Source organism: Daucus carota, chromosome 9 (genome assembly GCF_001625215.2).
Source record: "Daucus carota subsp. sativus chromosome 9, DH1 v3.0, whole genome shotgun sequence".
NCBI lineage: Eukaryota > Viridiplantae > Streptophyta > Magnoliopsida > Apiales > Apiaceae > Daucus > Daucus carota.
The window spans coordinates 26379688-26402485 of record NC_030389.2 but is presented as its reverse complement, the minus strand read 5'-3'; the positions used below and the strand labels follow the sequence as shown (position 1 = coordinate 26402485).

Below are 22798 nucleotides of genomic sequence, written 5' to 3'. Positions count from 1 at the left end.
TTTGCACCCCCAGTTTATGTCAAAACACCCATATATTCCGTAAATAAAGATTGGGGTGCTGTAGAAAAACAGGGGGTTCCGTAAATATTTGGGTGTCCTTTCCAAATTAAGAGGTGCTATAAAAATTGGGGTGTCAGCAAAAATATATGGGCCAAAAGGAAATGGGTCTCCTCCAAAATATAAATATAAGGGGTGCTTTTCGTGTTGTTCCGTGTCATGTTAGTAATAAAAATATAATAATAAAAATTAAGACAATAAAAAATTATACTATCTTATAAACTTATTATTTCGATTTATAATTAAATGTTACATTCCTTACTAGTAGGGATGCATACGAGTCGGATTTAGGGCTGTTAATGAAACGAATATTTAATGAAATATTCGGTATTCGAATTCGTTTAATATTATTCGTGTTCGTTTATTAATAAATACAAATACGAATTCAAATCTTAAAAAAATATTCGGTTTGTTAACAAATACAAATTCGAATAGATAAATATTTGTATTCGCTATTCGCTTAATTATTCGGAAATTAAATATTATATATATATTATTTAATATTATATAGAAACATGTTTATTGTGTACAGGTCTTACATTACACCCCCACATACTTCGATTTATAATTAAATATGCTTTTAATATATAGGGGTGTTCTATGTCATGTTTTTCCTACATTACCCAAATAAATTTCAATAGGTTTCAACTTTTAATTAGTCATATTTGTTTTTTCAATTTTGAACTTCAAATTATATATATGCTACTTCCAATTTCTAAATTTGTAATTTTTTAATATGATTTTACAAGAGTATTTGGATTTGGAGCTTTTGGATTTGGGGTTATTCGGTTTGGATTTGGGCCTTTTTGATTTGGTCTTCGATTTGTAGTTATTACCTCATTTTCGTGAGATTCAGGTTATATATTAGATAATATCCTTTATACGATTTTATCGCAACAGTGTTTTTGATAAAGAAGCCAGGTTTTCTATTTGTTTGATTTTTGCGTGATAAGTTGGTAGTGACCGCGAGTTATGATATAGAGTTAGCGGAGGTATTAAAAAATTCGGGAATCTGGTCCAGTTTTTATGGAAACGCCCCATATTAAAGAACACCCCTATATAAAGTACACCCCCAGTTGTTTAAAGAACACCCCTATATAAAGTACACCCCAACTTTGTAGCTGAACACCCCTATATGAAAAACACCCCAACTTTCTTTTCTAACACCCATATATTTGTTACACCCCTAGTTTACAGGATAACACCCCTATATTATATACACCCCCAGTGTATCCGATAACACCCCTATATAAAGTACACCCCCAGTTTATTAAAGAACACCCCTATATAAAGTACACCCCAACTTTGTAGCTGAACACCCCTATATTAGAAACACCCCAACTTTCATTTCCAACACCCATATATTTGTTACACCCCCAGTTTTTTAAGGAACACCCCTATAAAAATTACACCCCAACTTTGTAGCTGAACACCCCTGTAGATATACTCAAAAGCATAAAAAATTACAGAAGTGCAAACATACAAATGAAAAGAAGAAACATACTACTAAGAACAGGCTAACATACATAATACTGCATAGACATCAGAACATTGGCCGAGCCATCAGAACATTCATATACTAACTTAGTTTTTCAACACAACATTCCAGCAATCATTTAACCATATTTCTCCACGTCATTCAACCGGTCACCCATCATTTTCTTCAATTCTTTCATAGCCTCCAAGTTTGCCTTGGTAAATTCTTCATGTTCCGCTCTCCTGGCCTTCTTCTCTCGCTTCTGCCTCTTCTTCTCCAACTTGATAAACTCTTCGAGTTTATTACTCAGTTGGTCATGATCTTCCCACAGCTTTTTAGTCTCCTCCTGCAACTTTTCAATTTTAGCAAGTTTCTTTTCAAATTTAGCTAATTTTCTTCTTTGAATAAGAACATTAGCACCACAAATCAAAGCGATGCAGGATAAAACGCTATAAAACGCTACACGATATAGCGTTTTAAGGGTAAAACGTCACACGATCTAGCGTTTTAGGGTCCAAAACGCTAGATCATGTAGCATTTTGGACCGTTTTTCAGTCCAAAACGCAAGATGATCCGGCGTTTTCTTCCAAAACTCAAAACGCCGGATTATCTAGCGCCACTAAATGGTATTTGGGGCCATCTTTTTCAAGATTGGTATTTTGGGCATTTTTCTTAATTTTTGTGACATTGGGGACCGTCTTTCGAAAACTTTCTGGGTATCTACCAAGATATTAATATTAAGATCTAGCAAGATCTTTAGTATTTATCTTTCAGTCACCTCCGTCACAGGCCAGAGGCTACACTGCAGGGGCTACGGCAGAGAGGGATGATGATGGGTGGTGCTTTGCTATTAATTTTGATTGGAGACCTATTAATTCAGATATCAAATTGTTTAAAGAAGGTTATTTCTTCAACTTCTCTCCCCTTGTTCTTCTCTCCCCCTTTTACAATGTCTTTAAGCGAAATAACGGATGCTTTGATTAATCGTCTTACATCCGTTACCGACTCTTATCCGGAAGTTTTATCCTGCATCGCTTTGATTTGTGGTGCTAATGTTCTTATTCAAAGAAGAAAATTAGCTAAATTTGAAAAGAAACTTGCTAAAATTGAAAAGTTGCAGGAGGAGACTAAAAAGCTGCGGGAAGATCATGACCAACTGAGTAATAAACTCGAAGAGTTTATCAAGTTGGAGAAGAAGAGGCAGAAGCGAGAGAAGAAGGCCAGGAGAGCGGAACATGAAGAATTTACCAAGGCAAACTTGGAGGCTATGAAAGAATTGAAGAAAATGATGGGTGACCGGTTGAATGACGTGGAGAAATATGGTTAAATGATTGCTGGAATGTTGTGTTGAAAAACTAAGTTAGTATATGAATGTTCTGATGGCTCGGCCAATGTTCTGATGTCTATGCAGTATTATGTATGTTAGCCTGTTCTTAGTAGTATGTTTCTTCTTTTCATTTGTATGTTTGCACTTCTGTAATTTTTTATGCTTTTGAGTATATCTACAGGGGTGTTCAGCTACAAAGTTGGGGTGTAATTTTTATAGGGGTGTTCCTTAAAAAACTGGGGGTGTAACAAATATATGGGTGTTGGAAATGAAAGTTGGGGTGTTTCTAATATAGGGGTGTTCAGCTACAAAGTTGGGGTGTACTTTATATAGGGGTGTTCTTTAATAAACTGGGGGTGTACTTTATATAGGGGTGTTATCGGATACACTGGGGGTGTATATAATATAGGGGTGTTATCCTGTAAACTGGGGGTGTAACAAATATATGGGTGTTAGAAAAGAAAGTTGGGGTGTTTTTCATATAGGGGTGTTCAGCTACAAAGTTGGGGTGTACTTTATATAGGGGTGTTCTTTAAACAACTGGGGGTGTACTTTATATAGGGGTGTTCTTTAATATGGGGCGTTTCCATAAAAACTGGACCAGATTCCCGAATTTTTTAATACCTCCGCTAACTCTATATCATAACTCGCGGTCACTACCAACTTATCACGCAAAAATCAAACAAATAGAAAACCTGGCTTCTTTATCAAAAACACTGTTGCGATAAAATCGTATAAAGGATATTATCTAATATATAACCTGAATCTCACGAAAATGAGGTAATAACTACAAATCGAAGACCAAATCAAAAAGGCCCAAATCCAAACCGAATAACCCCAAATCCAAAAGCTCCAAATCCAAATACTCTTGTAAAATCATATTAAAAAATTACAAATTTAGAAATTGGAAGTAGCATATATATAATTTGAAGTTCAAAATTGAAAAAACAAATATGACTAATTAAAAGTTGAAACCTATTGAAATTTATTTGGGTAATGTAGGAAAAACATGACATAGAACACCCCTATATATTAAAAGCATATTTAATTATAAATCGAAGTATGTGGGGGTGTAATGTAAGACCTGTACACAATAAACATGTTTCTATATAATATTAAATAATATATATATAATATTTAATTTCCGAATAATTAAGCGAATAGCGAATACAAATATTTATCTATTCGAATTTGTATTTGTTAACAAACCGAATATTTTTTTAAGATTTGAATTCGTATTTGTATTTATTAATAAACGAACACGAATAATATTAAACGAATTCGAATACCGAATATTTCATTAAATATTCGTTTCATTAACAGCCCTAAATCCGACTCGTATGCATCCCTACTAGTAAGGAATGTAACATTTAATTATAAATCGAAATAATAAGTTTATAAGATAGTATAATTTTTTATTGTCTTAATTTTTATTATTATATTTTTATTACTAACATGACACGGAACAACACGAAAAGCACCCCTTATATTTATATTTTGGAGGAGACCCATTTCCTTTTGGCCCATATATTTTTGCTGACACCCCAATTTTTATAGCACCTCTTAATTTGGAAAGGACACCCAAATATTTACGGAACCCCCTGTTTTTCTAGAGCACCCCAATCTTTATTTACGGAATATATGGGTGTTTTGACATAAACTGGGGGTGCAAAATATATTTGGGTGTCAAACAGTAAACTTTGGGTGTTAGAAATAGCGGGGTGTTTCAGTAAAATGGGGGTGTTCTGAATATCGGGGTGCTTTACATTAAACTCGGGGTGTTCTTAATATTGGGGTGCTTTGTAACATGGGGGTGTTAGAAATATATTGGTGTTTGGCTAAATCTTTTACGTTCAGATATCATCACCCGAATTTGTGGTTCTTTTACGTTCAGATATCTCCCTTGTATAACAATTGTGGTGGGGGAAATCTGGGGTTGTAAGGAATATGGGGTGTTTCCTTAAAAACTGGGGTGTGCTGAATATTGGGTGTTTCTGATTGAACACCCATATTCATTACACCCCGAGTATTTAGGTAAACACCCCCCCATTTTATACTACGAGACTGCTAGTATAAATAGTAGCGAACTACTCGTAAGTAAGGGGTTTTGGTCTGGTTATTAACATGGTTCAGATAATTATGACAGGGACATCGACATGGATTTGTCTAAAGAACTCAAGCATAATGAATCTAATGTACAAGATGCACAGCCGCATGATGTACAAGATGCACAGCCTCATGTGGAAAAGTTAGCTACTTTAGTAGGACGGCTAATAAGCATCAAAAAAATATTTCAGACACATGATTCTACCATACAATCAGAAGCTGATGTACTTGATGCTCAACATGAGGAGGCTGTTTCTCTTAAAAGAGAACTCTTTAAAGATTCCCAGATTTACAAACTATTGGGAGTGAAGGAGGGGAGTGGCTGCTCCGCTGCCCTCATTCAATTATTTTGTGATTTTTTTGATCAAGAAAGAGGTATCTTCAAGATCAAAGAGGGAATAGAAATCAGTTTTTGTGCACACCGGGTTGCAGATTCACTATCAATCAACCATACCGGTAAGCCAATCAGGGAATTTGAGATGCAGGGGAAGGATAAAATGATGCGGCTTCCACCTTTTGTGGATAGTTTAAAACAGTTGTATGTTTCTAAGAATGAGAAAAAGGAGAAAAAAGATAGAAACGACAAGGAGAAGCACAAAAACAGGATTAAGAGGGAATTGAGTTGTCACTCCTTGATAGAGATTTTGAGGCGCATGCCTGTGGAAACGGATGAACAGAAAGACCAATACAAGCAGCTTGTTCGCTTGTTTGTGGTTGACCAGATTTTCCTTCCATCTAGCGAAAATGCATACATCAGGAGTGGGAACTACAAGTATTGCGTTGACGCGTCCACATTTGAATCAATTAATTGGGCTCAAGCAATACTTGACAGAATTTATGAGGCTGTTAAGAAGAACACTCGGACATTTAGTGCTTGCAGTACTGTTTTTCAGGTATTCTTTTTTGTGCGTGCTCTTATGTTTTTCTAGAGTATTACCATGCTATGATTGCACAAATATACAACTTTCAATGTTTTTTCATTTATCAAGTTTGATTGTGTTCCTGACTGTGTTAGGCACTCATTTATGATAAAATTCCGAAGTTGGTTCTCGAGGACATGAAACTTAAGTCAGCTCTAGTACCGGCAGATAAATACCCGGTGATTAGGAGGAAGAAAGAAATATGGAAATTGAAGCTTGATGAACTGAACTCCGAAGACGTAAGTATCAGCTTTCCTCTCTCTCTCTCTCTCTCTCTCTCTCTTGTGATAAGTAAGGCTTTCCTAATATGTCTAAGGTTTTTTTATATGTTTTTTAGATCAATAAATGTGGTCTTTGTTCTCAACTTGACCATGGACTTGACCATGGCCACCACACGCCACTTTTTCAGAAAGCTTGTGAGGGTGAGTTTAGGCAAATTAAAGCCCCATGTGTGTGTAATATTCCTTCTTGACTAATTTTTTATATTTTAAGCTATGCAGGTGTCATGCTTGCGCATGTAATCGGGCAAGCAAGACAGGTACTAGAGGGATCCTTGGAGGGTGATTACCTCTCGGAAATCAATGATTTTGGTCTTGTTGAAGACTTGAAAACTCAATATTTGGTAAATTCATATTACATAAGTAGCAATCTATTGTCCTTTAGAAAATATTAATCTATTTTCTGTTTGTTCCTTGTAACATCAACAGGAAAATAGATGATAGAGATGACTGGAGGTTAATTGAAGCTCTTTCAATGAAGGATGCCTGCAGATACACAGAGCCAGAAGCTCTGCTGATTAACCTAAGTTCCACTCCAAAAACTTCGAACATTGTAACTGTTCGTCCTCAAATTGCGGAGCCATCTGCGGAGCAACCCGTGAATGTATTGGGGCCTGAACAACGTGGGGAGATGTCTGTTCATCAAAATCTGGATAAGCCTAAGGAGCCTGTGGAGAGTGTAATGGAGCTTGAGGAGACTGCAAAGCAACTCAAGAATACACTGGGGACTGAACAGCCTGAGGGGCCTGTGGACAAAAATGAAGTGGAGACTGAGGGGACTGCGGGGAAACTCAAGAATACAATGGGGCCTGAACAGCCTGAGGGGACTAAGGATGAACCCATGAATACAAAGGAGCCTCCGGAGACTGTCAAACATAAACATTCTGTGTTTGCACATTATCTCAGACGATCATCTCGGATTCAAAAGCAAGGAACCCTGCTTGATGAATCGAACAAACAGGATGACGCTGAAAGAGGCCGAAGGAAGAGAGAGCAAAACGAAATCCTGATAGAGCAAAAAAGGAAACGGTCAAAGTCTGTTGATGATTCAAGCTATTTCAAAAAAACTCTCATCCTTGATATAAATGGCATTCTTGCTGATATCGTTCCAGAAAATGTGGTGACGTCCTCACGTACATCTAAGCAATACAAGATACTGAAAAATAAAGTAGGTAAAAATTATATGTAAACTTTTCTAATCAAGTCAAATCAACTTTTTGATGTGCTGATTTTAACTTAGCTACCCTTTTTTGTTAGTTTTTAAGAGGCCTCACGTTGATGATTTTCTGAAATTCTGCTTTGAGAGATTTAACGTAGGCGTATGGTCATCGAGATTAAAGTACGCGTCCACCCTTCCCTTGTAATTTGGATATTTTCATGTCTATGGAATATACACTTATGTATTTAACTTTTTAATTTGTTTACAACATTACTGTAGGCGTAATTTGGATCCAGTTATTGACTATGTTTTCGGAAATAATTACAAGTCAAAGTTGGCTTTTCAATGGGTAGGTTGTTTACATGTTTGTTTCCTCCATTTTTTTTCCAGGATATTTGTAATCTCAAGCTATTCAGATTTATCATCCCGAAAATATGTTGCAAATTGTTTTTGCAGGATCAGGAACATTGTACTAATACAGGTCTCAAAGTCGCGGGGAATAATCATAAACCTTTGTTCCTAAAGGAAATTAAAAAACTCTGGGAGGATCCTGAGCTTAGAAAGGTTATTGGGGATCTTAATGAAACTAACACACTATTGATAGATGACTCACCCTATAAAGCCCAAAAAAACCCTGTAAGTTCTATTATGTTCAGTTTATTGTTCTTTCCCTGCATGTTGTGTTTTTAGTTACATCATCGTAGTTGTCGTAACCCGACTATCTTAAATTGATCATTAGCTAATTAATTCCTTATATTCGTTTGTGTTTTTAGTTACATCATCGTAGTTGTAATCCGACTATCTTAAATTGATCATTAGCTAATTAATTCCTATTTGTATGTGTTTTCATCTTTCAGCCAAACACATCAATTTTTCCGCATACATACAAGTACAATAGTTCGGACGATCATTTACTAGGCAAGTTTGTGTTGCCAGATATTCTTCTCATTGAATGACTAGATATGTCTATGATCCATCCCTATTGTGGCATTGTGTAGCCTGATATCTATCTTATGCAGATTATAGTTTAATGAATGATTGTCTCCTGTTTGCTTCTAATTGCAGAAGATGGGGGGGATCTTCAATTGTACCTAGAAAAACTATCCTCAGCTCCTAATGTCCAGGAATTTGTTAAGAAAAACAGTTTATTCTCACAGGAGTCAGATATTCTCACAGGTACAGATTAAATGTGCACTCAGGAGCAGACTATTTGCATTTAGGAGCAGAGTCTACGATATACGTTAAGCCTCTTCATCGTATTGTATTGTGTTTTATCTAAACATCTTTGCTCAATCGATTAAATCAAACACCACTATGAGTAATCAACCCGAATCATCCGACTCGTAAGCACTCTCTCCGATCTTCAATTCGATTTGATTAGATTTAATCGTGTGTTTTGTGTTTACCAATGTGTTTTTTCTTGAGCGCAAGAAGGCAGCGAATTGTTTGGTGTCGTATGTAAAGGTTGAATCTTTTTGTATTTCTTTGATGGTATTGTTGGTTTTTGAAGTTGGAGTTTTGGTTTTGTGTTTGATTTAGCTAGGATTTGTAAAAGATGGGTTTTGATTGGTATGTTTTGGTAATGGTGTGTAGGGTTGATTTGATTGGTTTATGTGGCATATCCACCTCTTATTGCATCTTTTTGTAGACTTTGATCTCGTAAATTCGATGGTTTCTAATCAGAGGTTTACATACATAGTATGGATGATGCTTTAAGAAGTGCTTAAGTTATGAAAGTATATAGACTGAGCTGTCTTATACTGTTTAGTAACTATTAAATGAATCCGTTTAACCATCTCATATAGGATCTTATCACTCCTTTCTTTGAATTCGTATATTTATTTCTGGGAAAAAAGCTAATTGAATAGTGAAATTAGCTTGAAACCTGCTCTTGAGAACAGGTTTTGAGAGCAGGAGAGGTTTAAGTTGTTCCTAACTGGAAACCTGCTCTTGAGAACAGGTTTTGAGAGCTTCCTAATTGTAAATGAAAATAGGTCATGTAGAGTACAAAATATACACACATAAAGTACAAACATAAAGATAATATTCACTTGCATGAAAAGACTATGCACTAGAAAAAGATTAGCCCTTCATATTTTCTGTAATGTTGGCATGTTGCATTACTTGAATAGTCATTGTTTATGATAGAATTAAAATTGTTTAAGTTGTTTATGACTGAAAACCTGCTCTTTAGTAGGGGTATTATCCGGTAAACTGGGGGTGTAGTAAATATATGGGGGGTGTTATAAATATATGGGTGTTGAAAACGAAAGTTGGGGGTCTTAAAATATAGGGGTGTTTAGATACAAAGTTGGGGTGTATTTTATATAGGGGTGTTCCGCGATAAACTGGGGGTGTAACGTATATTGGGGTGTTGTATAAAGAAAGTGGGGGTGTTAACCAGGGGTGTACAGAATATAGGGGTGTTAAGAAAAAAGCTGGGTATATATATATATATATATATATATATATATATATATATATATATATATAGGGTAGCACTCCATAACATACCCTCTTATATGGAGTTACGTAGCACACCATTATAAATATATACATAATATATATTCTATTATTTTTTTTATGAAATATAATTGCAAATTTTGATTATTAAACCGAAAACGAAGTCATACAATTTTTTTATTCCAAAGATCATCTAAATTTATGCAATATCTCAACATGATTCTATAACAGAATAATAATCATCCAGAATTATTCTGTTGTAGAATCAGTTTCGAAAATATACTTTTTTAATCAAATTTTAAGTGTTAAATTACTTAAAATAGATTTATTTTATAGTATTTTATATTAGAATAACGTTTTATATGTATTCTATAACAGAATTTATAATAAAATTGATGATTTATAGTGGCGCACTATGTAACTCCATATAAGGAGTCCCTCTCTTGAATGTTGGCCTATATATATATATAGGCTCATGATCAAATAGAAACCACTTTTAAAATAAAAACTAGAAACCAATACAAGTTAGTGATATCCTCAGTACAATTTAGTGATATTCTCTTTACGATTTAGTGATATGTGTTGCACGAATTAGTGAAAACTTGCGGAAACTGCCCAGAATTTCTGAATCTGTTCTAGTTGCCGATTCAAGTGGTGGTTGCGGTGGTGGAGATAATGGAGGTGAAGGTGGAGATGGAGGTGGTGGACATGGAAGGAGCCTTTAGCTTTGTCCGGCAGATTTTTGGCAAAGATCTGGAATTTAAATCGGCATTAAGCTAGATATACGGTACTGTAGGTGAGGAAGACCGAGGTGGAGGTGAGGACGAAGGTGCAGGTGGAGGTGGAGGTGGGGGTGGAATGGAAGGGGCGGTGGAGGCCGGAGGGGGGTTGGATTTGGTGGTGATATAAATAATGGAGGCCGACATGGAGGTGGTGGCTATGGAGGGTCGGGCGGCATGGAGGTGGAGAGAGTAGCAGAGACTTGGCGGGGGTGGTAGGGTGAAGCTGCCGGAAGTGGGGTGGAGGGTTGGTGGGTTGGAGAAGAAGAAGGAGAAAGTGGGGTTGTTTGAGAATTTAGTGATATTCTCTTAGAAATTTAGTGATAGTTTCTAGTTTCTAGAATAGGGAGGTTTCTATTGGAGTAAAACTCTATATACATATATATAGTTTTACTCCAATAGAAACCTCCTTATCCTAGAAACTAAAAACCAAGCTGAAATATCACTAAATCCTAAAGCAAATACCACTAAATTCTTAAACAACCCCATCTCCACCTTCATCTTCACCAAACCCACTTCCATCTTCACCAACCCCACCTCCACTACCACCACCTCCGTCGTCGCCTCCTTCATAACCACTACTACCTCTATGCCGCCCGCCCCCTCCATAACCACCACCTCCATCTCCACCTCCACCTCCACCTCTATTATTTCCCTAACAACACAACCTCCACACCTCCATCTTCACCAACCCCATCTTAATAGATGCTTCAACCTCCTTCAACTTCGTTCATACTTCTTTCTCCACCCCGACTCAACTTCAAACGCGAAGCCGCCACTATTCCGGCAACACTCCAACCCCCCACTTCAAGCCGCCCAAACCTCCGCTAGAATCATCCTTCCTCCATCTCCACCTTCACCTCCACCATCTCCACCACTATCACCACCATCTGAATCGAAAACATGAACAGATCTGGAGATTCTAAGCTGGAACATATCTGGAGATTAAGTTTTCACTAATTCCTGCAACACAGATCACTAAATCCCAAGGAGAATATCACTAAATTGTACTGAGAATATCACTAACTTGTATTGGTTTCTAGTTTTTATTTTAATATTGGTTTCTATTTGATCATGAGCCTATATATATATAGGGTGCTAATCTTGTACAAACTGTTTTATTGTACAAACTACAAACTAGGCCCAACCCGACAACTTAGCTCTCGGCCCAGTTAGCGTTCGGCCCACTTTCTGATTACAACACGACTACGACTAGTCTGAAAAAACAAAAAAGAAATTTAAATACAGACAGAAGAAACCATAGACAGGCATATAGACACAAAACAGTTACACTCATCGCTCCTCTTACTGTTCATCTCTCTCAAACACAAGGTATAATCACTGCTAAACTTGCTTCTAATTTTCGATTTCTCACCGTTTTTGCAATTATTACATGTTTAACTCGTTCGTTTTGAACATATTTTGCAAAAACAGGGGAAATCGCAGTGGAGATCAGCCTCGTACTCAATCGGAACGATATCAGCTTCAAATTCTTCAAATAGGTACAATACTATATTCCGAGTCTCGTATTGTAGTTATAACTTTGTTACTTTGTGATTGCATGTTAGTGCGAGTCAGTTTTTTAGGGTTTTAGTAATCGATCTTATGAAAAACTAACATATAATGTTTATGTGTTCTCATAGCAGCAACTAGTTGTCTATATAACTCTGAAAGCAAAAAATTATGGCTAGGACTAGAGGAGGTATGTTATTTAGGGTTTTGTAATTTTTTGTTTTTATTTTGCTTAATTTGTGCTGTTATTACTGCTCTTATTTATGTAGAAATTGTTTCCTCTTTGATTTGCATTATATATGATTTATGATTTGATTTCGTGTTGAATACTGATTAGAGTTTATAATGTTTATGATTTATGATTACTGATTAGAGTTTACGATTAGAAATGTTTATGGTATTTTGGACCATATAGAATATTGGAGTCTGGTTGATACATTAGATTTGTGTACGTATGTATAATTGTGTAGTTAGCTGCATATATTGTACTCTAGTTAGCTGCATACTCTGTAGTTAGCTAAATATAGTCATAAATAAAAAACATGATACAGGTGCAGCTAGATATAGTACTCTGTATGTATAATTTGTGATTGATGTATAAAATATTAATGGTTGATGCTTTATAAATTAGAGATTAATGCCTAATATAATTGTGTTTGCAGATGTATGCTAATATAAAATATTAATATAATTGTGTTTGCAGATGCCTAATATAAAATATTAATGGTTGATGCTTTATAAATTAGAGATTAATGCCTAATATAACATTAGACCTGTGTACATGTGTATAATTGTGTTTGCAGATGTATGCTAAGAAATAAATGGTGGGGGATTTGTTGTTCTGTGTTGTGCATAAAATCCTTCGTCTCTCTTGTGTGTAAAGTATATATGATTAGTGACTCTCTCATGTCCACATTGCATATAATACTATTGTTTATCTTCTGGAATTACATATTATGGTACATCTCTGTTCATATCTAGATAGCATTAAGTTGCATCTAGCCACGTATCCCTCTGGCCACGTATCCATAACGGGGTGGGACTGATTTGTACCTTGTAGCGTGGCGAGGCATGAGAGACAAAAGGGGTGTGTGTTGCCCCCTGCTGAAGTTGACTCTTATCATTATACACATAAGATTGTTCTAATTATTACTACTAGGCATTATCCACACCTTAATCTTCTGTCTTTCAATGTATGTTCACCATCATAATCAGATTTCATCAATTACTTAATCATGATATTATTTGGTAGTTTTTTATTTATAAATTACTAATTATATGATTAATGCCTTATAAATTAGTGATTACTAATATATGCATCGATATTTTTTAGAAACTATCCACTCTTGCTTCAAGTTTTATTAGTGATTAACATATTTGATGTTGGTATTATATTCGTTTATGGCTTTCTAGAAAAAATAATATTACTAGTTCAATAGCTATGTACATATATTCTTTACTTAACGCCTCTGCAAGAAAAAAAATTCAGGACATAGAGTGCAACTGCGAAGAAGTTCAAGACTACAACGTTGTAAGACAACCTTCAGCAATACAATAAACGATCCAATTAACCTTGAAGAATCTCCAGTTGATAGGACTATGGAACATGACGAGCACACCAGTACTCCGAACAAATCTGAAGGAAGTGCACCAGAAAAATTTAAGCGATTACGGCACAAAGTGACAGCTGGAAAACTATTTCACTCTGATGTGTATATCTCTACTCTGTAATTTGTCTTTTCTGATTATTATAAATACACTTCTTGCTTCCATATTATAAACTTCTTGATTATTATAAAGTGACATGAGAGATTGTCTACCTCTTGTTTTCATATTCACTAAATTAAAAACATTGGCTGATTTTAAGTTGTCAATTTTGTGACAGGAGGATGAGCAAGAGTCATATTCAATTCTAGAATTATATAGGACTGAATATGAAGCTGGACAACTTGAAAAGCAAGCTGCACAACTTGAAAATCAAGCTGACAAACTCAACCACAAGATCAAGCAGCACAAACTCAACCACATGATCAAGCTCCACAAGATCAAGATACAGAACCACAAGATCAAGCTGCACAAGATCAAGATACAGAACCACAAGATCACAATCAAGCTGAAGATGATCGAGATCACAATCAAGATGAACAGGAATCTCAAGAAGAAGCTCAAAATGAACATGAATCTCAAAATGAACAAAAAGCTGACAATGTAAAAGTTAGGAAGTGGAAAAGAAAAAAGACTGAAGGGGTACATACTTTATTTCAATTTAGTATCTTATACTTTTAGTATATTAGTGATCTCAATACTTTTGATATTGTACACTTTTAGTATATTTAGATTTTGTAATCACTAATATATTAGTGATATAAAAGTATGTTATACTTTTAGTATATTAAGATTTCTTGATATATATGTGATCTCATACTTTTAGTATCTTATATTTTTAGTATATTAGTGATCACTAATATACTAAAAATATGATACATCAACTACACTTTTTCGTAATCACTAATATATCATTAACGATCTACTAAAAATATGATACATTAACTACTAATATATCATTAACGATCTACTAAAAATATGATACGTTAACTACACTTTTTCGTAATCACTTTTATGATATAGGTGGATACACACAATGCTCGTGATCATCCTGTAACAAAAAGGCCAAACATTAAGCTGCCAACAAAGAAACAGGCACAAGAAAATTATGAGGTACATTACATTCTGATTTCCATAGTGGTAAAACCCACATATATTCATATTCAAATTTCACATTCTCTAATTTCAAAATCTTTAAACTGTGAATGATCAGCGCGCTGAAGGTGCAAAACATTTACACAGAGCAAAAGACGAATTGAGAATCAGAAATTCACCAAGACTCTTTAGTCAAATGGTGTATGATCTCACTGAAGAACAGAAAAGCTGGGTGCGAAGCACTGGATTTGGACCGCTTCTTGATTTCTCCTTCGAGATGATTCCTGGGAATTTAGCATATAATATCTTTCAGATATTTGACCCAAACACCGTTTCCCTCAATCTCAAGAACCAAACAGTATACATCACTGAAGAAGATGTGTATGAGGTCCTCGGGTTGCCATGTGGAGGTCAGACAATAACACTTGGATCATATGATTACTACCGTGATAGAACTCAAGAGTGGTCATCTCAGTTCGAAACAATAGCAGAAAGTAATCATGTGACTGTTGCAAAACTTGTTCAGATGATCAAAAAACAAAGCGTCACTGAGAATTTCAAAATTAATTTTTTAATTGTGATGTCAAACGTTCTCATAGGAACGCCTACGTACTCATACATTGACAAACAACTCCTCAGATTACATGGCAATTTTGATGAGTGTTACAAGTACAACTGGGCAGAGTTCTTGATTGGTTACCTTGTCAATGCCACTCAAACTTGGAATGACACTGCATCTACATTTTTTAGGGGTTCATCCATCTTCTTAATGGTAAAAACATCATAAATTATCTCTCTAAATTTCTTATTCTAACAGATAATAATAATTCTTTCAAATTTATCTTGTAGATGTTTTATGTCGACCGAGTAAGACATAAAGGGATTAAGCTTGTTGAGATGCGCTTCCCGTCTTTTAGAGGCTGGACAGAAGATAAGTTGAAAGAAAGACATGCAATTGATGTATACGGCGGACCTTTTGGATTGAGCTATGTTATGGTTCCATTAAGGGAGGTGCCATCACAGACTCCAAAACAGGTATATCTGTAGTTACAGTCAGATGTTGTCTGTAGTTATATGCATCATATAATACTTACTTACATTTTTCATTTTCTCTTCAACTTTCAGTATGCAAAAGCAAGCAACCAAAATAAAGAAGCTCCTATGCAAAATCCAGACTGGGATGATTGGAATGCTCATCAGAATGATGACGACCTATGGGAAGAATATGAAAATAGGCATAAACAAGCATCTGCAAATGGATGTGAAACATTTAATGAGGTAAATAGTAATTTTATATCTTCCCATTCCTTTGCAATTTCTCTTAAATTCAAACTCTGGTCCATACTAATTTGAAGTTTAAATAAAAATTAGAACAATGACCCTAAAGATATGCCTGGTGCTGGTGAACAAGAACAACCAGACATTGAAGTTGATGAACAAAATGGTAATCCTCAGGCATCATGTTAGGTCCAAACAGACGTAGAAGGGGGGGGTTGAATACGTCGTACCAATTCCTTCGATTTAATTTAATTGCGGATAATCTAATTTCAGTCCATGTTAAATCAATCGTAAATAAATAACTCCAGCAAGTCGGGGAATATTCTTTGTATTAGAAATAATCCTCGGGTGCTACAAATTCCAACACAAGTGTCGGCTGCAGAGACTACAATCACTCTATTACAAACTCTCGATAAATACGATCTTCTAATTTTAACTCTCGAGAACGTGTATAGTGTGTGCACTTACAAAGTGTGTAGTTGTTTTCAAATGAAAACACTAAGCTCTATTTATAGGCTTTCCAACAACTAACCATGGTTAACGAGTTCGTCCTGGACGACTTGAGTTCGTCCTGGACGGATTCATTTTATAAAAATGAAACTAACTCCACAAATCTTGAAATGGCGCCTGTACAAGATTTAAAGGCAAGTGGCGCAACATTTGACCAGGTCAAATGTTGCGCTAGTGAAACTTGCGCTAGCACAGATGAGTACTGTGTCCTTGACTTAGATAATTCCTCAGCTTAAGGAACTTGCGCTCAGAATCCAATTTGGTGTCGCAACCTTTGACTAAGTCAAAGGTTGCGCCCCAATCTTCACCTGTCTCCACTGTAAAGACTTGGAGAAATAATCTAAGGGAGATGTCAAGCGCAAGTGTTGACTTCAGTCAAACTTGGCGCAAGAATCATCTCACAGTGCTAAGTGTATCAGTAGCGCAAGCTTTGACTTTGTTGGTCAAAGTTTGCGCCATGTACTCCTTGTGTTCCCCTGTGTTGATATATAAGCACTTAGACAAATTTACAAGTACTCTCCTTTTAGCACCATTATATATATATATATATATTATTAATTGTTTATTTAATTACTTGAATTATTTATATTCAGGTAATTCACAATTAATATACATATATATATATATATAATAATGAGTTCTTTGGCAGCATATTCTGGAGTAGCTCGATTGACTTGATCAAATGATTCGTTGATTGAATCCACTGAATTCTTTCGTACGTCCTGACGTCCTGTGCACTGGTCTGGTTCACGAACGACTCGAACTGAAACAATTCTTTGAATTCTTTGCTTGACAATATACTTGATCAGTCATTCCGGGTTAGGTGTTGCTTCGATAAATTTGATTATAAATAATCAAATTAAATATACTGGAATCTTCTGGTCTTTGATACTTGATCTTCAGGCAATCTTGATAACAGACACATTGAACTTTATTCTTCACTGAGGCTTGAACATATTAATGAACTTCTTTCAGTGGACGGATGCTCGTCTCAGATATCTTGATTGTCTTTGTCTGTTCGTATCGAATCTCCAACCTGTAGATTCCTGTATTATACTTACGTATTGTTTCCTGACTTTTGTTGTGTTGAGTTATCGTAATTACAGTTACGTTACATTATGCTTTACAATCTCCCCCTATTTGATTGTTAGAGTTCGACAAGCAAATCCTTTAAGAGGATAACTCAACTGACACAATGAAAAAGCATACTAATTTAAACAGGAAATAATACTAAGTACAGTCTGGATTATATCTTACAATTTCCAGAATTCAAAAGTAAATACAAGTAGCCATTGTTCCTCTAGCCTGAACTAATCTTTCCTTGGTTTCTTGGCTCTTGCATTAATCAGCTTCTGCTCAGCTTTCCTCTTTGCAGCTTCCTCTACTCTCTTCTGAGTAAGCTTGTTTTCAATCTCTTCAATCCTTGCTGTAATGGTACTCAGTGCCACTTGCTCCAGTGTATTCTCAGGTGGAGGTTGCTCTAGATTTTTCTTCATCTTCTCTAAAGTCTGCAGGTGAACCATCTTCTTCAACTTCTTGAAAGTGACATTCATCTCCATTCCTTCAATTTTCATAATGATCCTTGATGGATGAGCACGAACTCTAGAAGTGTTGTGGACAGTCTCTACAGCTTTTCTTATCTCCAGAAGATCAACCAAATCTTTGAGCACACTCTTGTCTTCTTTTACCACTGACCACTTAACAGCGGCAACTGCACGAGTGATTCTTTTGGAATTGAGTTTTCCAATTTCTGTGAGTGGTATAGCAGTGACTTCAGAGTCTTTCTTCTTCTTGAATATTACAGATGTAGGATTGTAAGTGACAACAGGTGCATTTGGAATTTCAGGAACTTCAGGGTCTAGTGGAGGCAGTGGATATGGTGGTTGACGATTGATGGCTGATAAGTCTAATTCTCTCAGAGCAGCAAAGTTCAGACGATAGGCATATAGCAGTTCAGCAGTTAGTCTTCCCTTGCTAGTCCTTGAGCACTTCTCCCTGACTTGAGCTTCCAGATATTTCAGTATACGAGGATTGTATGTTGATAGTGCTTCATCAGTGAGTCCTATACTCTGAATCATACCATCCTTGAAGTACTTAATAACTGAGGGCTTGTCATGAATTTCAACTCCAATATCAGTGATCCATTCTTCCACCATATCTCTGAATACCTCATTATGCTTTTTGCCGGTAGAGATGATCTTGTTTCTTACCACAAACAGCTCAGTTAAAGATAGATCTCTGAGAAACTGACTTGACACATGCTTGAGTCCATGGCCTTCTCTTTGTAGCTCAAATGATATGTTAACCATCCATCCTCTTCTGGGAAGAACAGCAACAGACACAGTAGAAATGATATCATTCAACACCTCGTGATAATCATGTAAATCTTTGTAGTTGTTCCTGAAGGAGTCAAAGATATCTTTTACTTCGTCATCATCATTATCTTGAGTGACCTCTGGAAAGTCAAACACAGATCTAGCAACATCCCATTCAGCTCCATCTTTATGTAAGTTGGCAAGTCTCCTTTCCCGTCGAATCCGTCTTTGGTTTTCTAACTTCTCCCTTGCTCTCTTTTGCTCAGCATAATCCCTAGCAACATTAGCAATGTCTTGTGGATTTGCAATTTCAAATTCTTCAGCAGGAAAGATGTCATTGTGATATGCAAGTTCATCAGCAAAGACTTCAGCATCTGGGATTTCTCCTTCTTCAAGATCTTCATTCTCAGCACCAACCATCCTAATCACCCTGTCATCAACAAACTCAGGGATGTATTCATCATGAGTGTAACTGAATTGATGCCTAAGAGCAGAATCAATCAGTTCTTCAGACACCCCTGATATCACCCTCTTTCCTTTTGCTTTTTCTGCTGCTCTCTCCCCCTCAGTTGAGTAATCCTCTCTGGAAGGTTGAGATGCCAGCAATTTAGCCTCCAGGGTAGCCAACCTTTGCTCCATTGTTGATTTGATTTCTACCAACTCCTCCCGTAGAACAAGATTCTCAGCTTCTAAGTGTTGAACTTTGAATTTCAGAGCTTCAAATTCTGTCACAGATACAGTTGGAACGGCAGATTCAATTGTAGGTTGGGATTTGGGGTTCTCACTAGTACGTTCTGCAGGTGTTTCTCTCATTTCACTCAACGCTAGAACACTCAGTGGGTCAGAGGGTTTCTGTATTACTGGTTCTGTAAGTGTTTCCCTCTCACTCAAAGAATCTCCAGCTTCTGTGGATGTACCTGCAATAGAAATCTTCTTAGCCTCTTCTAGAGAGGTCACAGAAGGTGCAATGAAGGTTCGTGAGCCTTCGTCCTCGGTTTCCTCGTCAGATGAATCTGAGTCATAAGAAACAAGTTGCCGACCACTTGAAAGTGGTGAGTCCTTTGATGGATCCTGAGTTGGAATCTCAGGGTGGGTAGACACAGGGCTCGAAGGATGTGATCCTTGAATTGGCGAAGCACCCTGGTTTCCCACAACTGCCTTTGACGGCGAATGACTTTGTGACAAGTCCTCTACAACTGGCTCACTTCCTGATATGAAGGGCTCAGAAATAGATTGCCGTTCACCTTCGAGAGGTGAAGAGTCCTTTGAAGGATCTGGGAATGTTCCTCCCAGGGGGGTAGACAAGGATGTAGAAAGTGGCATTTCATCCAAGTTTCCCCCAGAAGCCTGTGAAGGCACTTGACCCTGAAAAGGATCAGAAACAACAGTGTCTATCCCTGACATGGACGACAAAGTGTTCGCAACCGTCAATTCTTCAACTGTGTGTGCAACCTCACTGTGCATTGGAATAGTATTTGGCTGAGGTGGTGAAGAAATAGACATATCTGCAGTTGTCTCAGGTTCTATTCTCCTTTCTTGACTAGGAGACAGAGCTGCAGTTTCAGAAACAATCTCCTTATGTGGTGCACTTAAGGCACTTTCTCCCTCTTTCTCAGAAATATGAAGTGGTTGGCTGAGGGGTTGAGAAGTTTCTGCTACAATTGTTTGTGAAGTGGTGCCTTGGTTATGAATTTGGGGGATTTCAAATTCAATGGCACTTGTGATAGTAGGTGAAAGCTGATTGGAATCCAAAAGATTCTGAACCCAATCAGGTGCATCAAATGACAAGTTGTCAGAGTCAGAAGGAATACCTGACTGTAGCAGTGGATTGTAGGTGTTAGAGAAAAGTTCATCAACATCCACCATTACATCAGCTGCAGTGGATTGAATAGGAGTATTCACTTCATCTTCTGAATCAGTGGAGTTGTCTTGCAATGAATCCTCTCCTTCAGATTGAGCATTGTCATCTGAGGATGTCTGTGCATCTTCCACTATCACCTCTTCTTGAATTTGAGAAGTTTGAGTCTCAGGAATGTCAGCTTGATGAGATGACTCAGGAACTTCTGCACTTTGTGTTTCAGGGACCTCCTCTTCCTGAACCACAGGATCAGCAACATTTTGAATGTGTGGTGGAGGCAAGTTCTGGTTGTTTAAGAATTCTTGCATTGCCTCCGGAAGAACCACATCCTCATTGTTAGTGTAGTTCTGGTGACTCTCCAGCATAGATATCACCCTTGTGGTCATGAAGGAGCATATGACATTGTCTATATTTGGATAGACAGCTCTCTCAGCAGGAGTCAGCATTTGATTCAGAACAATCTGAAAGAACCGAGGGTAGAGAAGTACATTCCTGTTCTTTCTTAGAGAATCCTGAAAAGCTCCCATGATTAAGTGTCCCAGATTTATCCTTGTGTTCTGTGCTATTGCAATTCCTATTTCCTGGTTGAAGATAGTAATTCCATGGAATCCTCCAGTCTTTGGTGCAAATACATGAGAAATGGAATTAAAGAAGAAATTCCATTCTCTGGGTAAATGCTTGACGTACATCTTTCCTGGAAGATCACCATTCTCCCTCTGGCAATGAATAGCAAAGAAGAAATTTGTTCTTTCAGCCCTATCTGGAACAGCTTCAAAGTCCTCTGTTGGAAGTTGCAGAGCAGTGTTCAGGGTATTTTCAGTAATTGATAGTGTTCGTCCCTGAATTTGACAAGTAATACCAAGTACCTGTCCTGCATTCACAACAGAAATAGAAGACAAGAAATCTCGTAGAAGAGATTTGTTAAGATATACTGACTCTGTCATAGCAAATCTAGCAAATGAATATTCTGACATATATCTAACCCAACGTCGATAATTCGCTTGCGTAATTAAATTATTATTCTCAACAATTGTGAAATTTGTTTTCGGAATCTCAAAATTTGCAGCCATTTTTAATTAGAATTAAAAATGATTATAAATTTCGTTTCACGAATAAACACGAACAAATATTCACTTTATGTCACGAAAATAATTAATTAATAACGCTCCGAAAAACCCTAAATTCAAGAATTTCAGATTTCGATGAAATTATAGTATGTTATACTCCTTGAAATTCTAAGAATAATGGAATCGGCTTCGCAAATTATTGATGCAAAAATCACGTACAAAACAGTCCAAGAAGTCGAAAGGTTCGAAAAAGCCCTCTCGAAAGGTTACGGTGGATCGTTAAAAGAGAGGTATGTATTTGAAGCCCTTGACAAGAGGATCTCAAATCTAGTCTCAAAATTCGAAATGGACGAGATTTTGGGTGAGTTTTGTGGGTTTGAAATCGGTCGAGTTCGAGTATTTGAAAATGGCAGAGGAGCAGTTCGTGGGTGTATGTATTGCGTGTATATGTGAGAATGAATAAAAGAAACTGCTAAGGGGTGGAGTATATACATACATACAATCACGAGGCGCAACTTGGTCAATTACCAAGTTGCCCTCCATGTTACTCACAGACAGATGCGCTAGGCGCGATCTTTGGAATTACAAAACTGCCCTCTATACATGACTGTATAGAGGCGCAAGTTTGGAGAACTTAGAATATTTCTAAGTCGAAATAGATAGAGCAACCTTTGTATACACCTCTGTAGGCGCAACATTTGACTTTTCAGTCAAATGTTGCGCTCCATCAGTGTATACCCTGGTGTTCTTGGAGTAAAAAAAAATTCGAGATCCATCTGTATACATATGTTATTCTGAGGCGCAACGTTTGACTTAAGTCAAATGTTGCGCCTGTTAAATAATAACAGTATATGTACAAGAGTTCAAGAATTTTTCTCGCCAAACTCACTTTGTCAAAACTATTTTGATTAAAAACAAATCAAAATATTCTAACAAATAGATATCACAATTAAATTAAATAAGTTTTAACTAAATCAAAATTCAGTCAATAA

The 22798-nt window shown here is 36.6% G+C and overlaps 1 protein-coding gene and 2 long non-coding RNA genes across 4 annotated transcripts; all 3 read left to right on the top strand.

The window, feature by feature from the left end:
• The first annotated feature begins 2102 nt into the window (after window positions 1-2102).
• On the top strand, window positions 2103-2976 carry LOC135149352 (uncharacterized). Its single transcript, XR_010287776.1, has 2 exons — window positions 2103-2435; window positions 2655-2976. It is a non-coding gene; the product is annotated as an uncharacterized LOC135149352 (long non-coding RNA).
• Window positions 2977-5011: 2035 nt separating this feature from the next.
• On the top strand, window positions 5012-9751 carry LOC135149537 (uncharacterized). Its single transcript, XM_064085273.1, has 10 exons — window positions 5012-5860; window positions 5983-6126; window positions 6225-6309; window positions 6388-6541; window positions 6595-7337; window positions 7423-7504; window positions 7604-7673; window positions 7781-7960; window positions 8182-8242; window positions 8390-9751. Exons 1-10 carry the CDS (start codon window positions 5018-5020, stop codon window positions 8509-8511), a joined length of 2484 nt encoding a protein of 827 aa, XP_063941343.1. The 5' UTR covers window positions 5012-5017; the 3' UTR covers window positions 8512-9751.
• Window positions 9752-10943: 1192 nt separating this feature from the next.
• On the top strand, window positions 10944-14765 carry LOC135149298 (uncharacterized). Of its 2 annotated transcripts, none has more exons than XR_010287680.1 (4): window positions 10944-12068; window positions 13568-13790; window positions 13964-14325; window positions 14707-14765. It is a non-coding gene; the product is annotated as an uncharacterized LOC135149298 (long non-coding RNA). The 2 variants fall into 2 exon arrangements; XR_010287679.1 differs by having other exon boundaries at window positions 12213-13790.
• Window positions 14766-22798: the final 8033 nt, after the last annotated feature.

Bases quoted from the DNA above. Each gene is read 5' to 3' on its own strand.
- LOC135149537 (XM_064085273.1), top strand. From the start codon at position 5,018: ATGGATTTGTCTAAAGAACTCAAGCATAATGAATCTAATGTACAAGAT. The intron at 6,310-6,387 runs GTGAGTTTAGGC...TAAGCTATGCAG, and splicing joins TTTTCAGAAAGCTTGTGAGG to GTGTCATGCTTGCGCATGTA. The intron at 7,505-7,603 runs GTACGCGTCCAC...ACATTACTGTAG, and splicing joins GTATGGTCATCGAGATTAAA to GCGTAATTTGGATCCAGTTA.